At 35.1% G+C, this 4317-nt stretch overlaps 1 protein-coding gene across 1 annotated transcript; it reads right to left on the bottom strand.

The window, feature by feature from the left end:
• Positions 1-2072: 2072 nt before the first annotated feature.
• Positions 2073-4317, bottom strand: LOC11442269 (zinc finger CCCH domain-containing protein 15 homolog). The gene is made up of 2 exons (XM_003614917.4): positions 4160-4317; positions 2073-2558 (listed from the first exon to the last, which is right to left on the bottom strand). Exons 1-2 carry the CDS (start codon positions 4247-4249, stop codon positions 2424-2426), a joined length of 225 nt encoding a protein of 74 aa, XP_003614965.1. The 5' UTR covers positions 4250-4317; the 3' UTR covers positions 2073-2423.

The following is a 4317-nucleotide window of genomic DNA, read 5'->3' on the forward strand; positions in this document are numbered from 1 at the left end:
TCACACAGTTTGAACTGAACTATGTTATCCTAGATACGACGCGGTTGATAGTCGACCTTGCATAAATTTGAATAGTGCCGCGAAACATCTTAAAGAAAACGATATGGTCGTGACTCAACCTGTAATCTCTTCGATGATAAATTCTCTTTTAAAGAAAGGTCTTCTATAAATCCAGAAACAACACATTGGTAATGCCATTATATGCGCATTCTCGGAAAATCGACACATGCGTTCCAAAGATGTGCTGGTTGCAATTTGCAATGTTGTTTCTGCTTCGAAGAAAATAGATTTACGATAATGCAAACTTTAGCTTGGCTACCAAATAAAATACTATTTTCCAACGAAAACATACTTGGCCACATTTGTTTAGATGATTAATCAAGAAAAGGTGCGTTTAATTTAACTATTTTTTTCAACTAGATTTCCATAAACGGAAATTAATATAAGTAGAGTATGAATCAGATGATATTTGAGAGGTTGAGCAGTTCAACTAGTTTGACCTAATAAATAAGAAGTTATATGTTCAGTTTTCAAACTAATTACTATCATTCAAAAAAAATCTGCTAATATTTTTACACGATCCAAAACAACAATGGAATAAAAAAATAGTATTTAATAAATAATAGAGGCTTGCATAATTTGAATATGAATATACACGCTAAACATTTTGAGAAACCATAGTTTCATATTTATGCGGAACTTGTGCTTTAGAAACAAAGTGAACTCACAAGAGAAGAGATTATGGAGAGATCTAAGTCAATACTCATAGAAAATAAAAGGATTGAAGATGAGAAGAAGGAGCAATACAAAGGGAAAAACAAAGGATTGAAGAGGAAAAGAAAGCCAGACAAAAGGCAATATGAAGGGAAAAACATAGGATTGAGGACAAGAAGAAAGCCAGAGAAACGGCAATACATAGGGAAAATACAGAGAATCGAGGATCGAGGACGAGAAGAAAGCCAGACAAACAGCTATACAGACGGAGAAGCAAAGGATTGAGGACGAAAAGAAAGCCAAACAAAGAGAAGAAAGCTAGACAAACAACAATACAAATTCGAAAGCAGAGAGGATTGACGAGGACAAGAAATGGAAACCAGAGTTTAACTCAATTCATAAACAAAATCACCATAAATTTTGATGAGTCAATAATTCATAAACAAGTTCAAATACCTCAGAAATGGAAAGCTCCTCATTTCTGAAGGCCTTTTTCATCAAGTTCAAATAAAAATATGGGCAAATACTCCCTTCGTCCCTATATCTAAGCACCCATTTGATTTTATTTTTGTCCCTAAATGTAAACCCCTTTTCAACTTACTAGATGCATTTCTTGTCAAAAAAAAAAACTTACTAGATGTATTTATTATTTTTTTCTTAAACATACCCCTAATTAATACAACTAACTTGTCTTGAAATTTAAAAAAGTTGAATTTAATACACATACAAACAAAGGACAATTTGTAACTATATTAACACACAAAACATACACATTAATTACACCGACAACTTTTCTTAAGAAATGTGAACAAAGCAAAGGGGGCTAACATAAGGGGACGGAGGGAGTACCTTGGAAACACTTGCACACATTTCTTTTTCCTTTTTTTCTTGAATCTGACGGAGACGCCCTCCAGAAGGATATATTGTCCGTTAAAGGAAATATATGTACCTTAATAATGCTAGAGGGACTTAAAAATAAGGAGGGGGTAATTCTCCATGTCTAAATATCTTTTGTTTTATTTTTCTTTATTTATATATAATAACAAATTCTTAACCCTTTCTTGTTCTCTTTTGTATTCTATGACGAACATGATAAATATTAAAGATCAGAGGTAGCTCGAACATGAGTTCATATGCTACCAAAGTCAGCATTCAGTTCTATTCTATGACGATAACAAGGACATGACTCTGAAGACTCCTATAAAAAATGTGGCATACAGTGGAAATTCCACATTTAATTAATCTTATTATTTATTGTTTCTGTTTGTTACTAGCTCAATGGTGCTTAAGGCTATAAAGTAGGAGTAGTGACACTACAATTCAACACTAAGACCAGTAGGAATAACAGTTATATGAGCTTGTCTGTGATGTTTCTTTTGTATATGAACGTATGAACAAGGTTATTGTCTAATTAAATATGCTACTCCTGAACCCCTAAACCCCTAATTGGGAAGTAACAGTCTATTTAGAGAAGCATGAACAGAAACATGCTGACTCCATCTTGTATTAAAAAGAAACAGATCAAGCTTAATCAAAAAGCATGCAAGTAAAAGTTGAATAAGGAAGATTTGCCAAAGGCACAAACATTGTATTTCCAAAAGTATATTTCTAGAAATATAATGATATATCATAGATGAAACCCGCGTCAATAAAAAGGATGCATTGGCAGCAACACTATGAAAAGCTGTTTGAGCCAATGAAAAGAAACCTCAAACACGTGAGTCATCAAACACCCATGGCTCATGCAGAAACAGCTCTCGGCCGTTCATTTGGACTGTTCCGGCGGCAATATCCTCTGCCCGTTTCCTGGATTGTTCAGCTTTTCTGGCTGATTCAGCAGCATCCTGCAAAAGCAATACAGATCATAGTAGCATTTTAGAGAAAGGATTAAATAGGTGACCCCCTGCAATAGACAAAAACTTCTCAAAAAATCATCTTAAAAGCGACTCAATCTGTTCAATCAACCAAGTCCATCTCATTAAATTGGTCACAAGTTACAATACTATCCGTAGCTGTTCCGGTTTAGGCCAAGACCCAACCCAACATATGTTCTAAGAGGCTCTTTGTACAAGGCCCATAAAGACCATGGTATGGACCTCATCCAGGACATACGGGAAAAATGACCCCTGGAAGCAATTTGGACCCTTCAGTCCAGATTCCTCTTGATCTGTTCACAGCTGTCCCTCAAGGACTACAGTTGTCCCTCAAGGACAGTTATCCAGGTAAAGGTTTTATGAGAAAAGCCCTAAACCTACTCTATAAATACTAACCCATGGACACTGGGTTAGGTACGCTCACTTTTACCCTAAAATACCTATCATTCAACGGCGCCTACTGACTTGACCGTCGGAGAGTGTGCAGGTACACCACCCTCATTCGCCCGGAGAAAAAGGCTGCTGCAATGAAACAACCCCAATTAGAGGTCATTCAACGCCATCAACCCATGATCTTAGATCCGGCATGATCACTAGTAATAATTGTGTAGGCCATTTAATTACTCAATGATAAAAAGTTATTGCATAAGTTAAAATGTTAAAGTAGGAAGCATGTTCCTTCTGCAATGAATCCATCTATATATTTGGTCTGTTGCTTTTTACGCAAAGTTAACTATCAAATGCAACCCTGATTTTAAAATATGTTAACAAGGATCTAAGGAGCTACCAGAACCAAAAGTTCAAAACAAATCCAGAATATCTCAGAGCTACTAGAAATAAAAGTTGAAAACTAATTTAGAATATATTTGCTCATAGCATGGCGACCCCACTTAGTGGAATAAGGCTTTTGTTGCTGTATTTGCTCGTAGTATGTCAAGTTATCCATATATTCCAGGAAGCCATCAGGGCACTAACATGTTTATTCATTGTAGAATGTAGCTAACTTTTAAAATCTTTGTCTGCAGTTAAAGTATCAACCGTCAAATCAAGCTTTCCGTGGTAAATCAATATAACAAAAAATAAAACAGTTGTATAAACTAACGACATTAAATGGGATGGATTGTCCATGTAAATTAACCTTACATGTGCAGTTTATGAGAATCCACTATTTTGAAATGTTGGTTCATTCTTGTAACTGAATCTTAAAAGGAAATTGTTGTTTTTTACGAACAATCCTTCAAAGGATGCGAAGAACAGCTTATTGGTTCCTATTTCACCCACTCCTCCTCCCGTGTGTTGCGACAAATTCAATTGAAAAGTGTCATAAGTTGTTTTCATAAATTCTTCATATCATATCACAAAACATGTGTCAGCGGATAAAGCTCAAACAAGCCAATCCAAACATGCCCTAATTCAGAACCTCATAACAATCATGATTTTTTAATATTTATGCAAAAATCATAACAAGAATTCTTCAATAAACAAAAATTAGATAATTTGATATAAGTTTAATGTTTATTTAAAATGATATAATTAGGGAAAAGGAGAAGAAAAGAAGAGGCGTGACTAACCTTGTGGCGCTTCCATGAGAGGAATTGGTCTTGTGTGATAGAAGCTCTTATTGGTCTCTCTTCTTCTTTCCTTTCACTTTCTGCTCCCATCGCGTTCTCGTTTCCCACCCCCAACGATGTGTTCGTTTTTTTTTTTTATTTTAATTAAGATTATAAGG

The sequence above is a fragment of the Medicago truncatula genome, chromosome 5 (assembly GCF_003473485.1).
Source record: "Medicago truncatula cultivar Jemalong A17 chromosome 5, MtrunA17r5.0-ANR, whole genome shotgun sequence".
NCBI lineage: Eukaryota > Viridiplantae > Streptophyta > Magnoliopsida > Fabales > Fabaceae > Medicago > Medicago truncatula.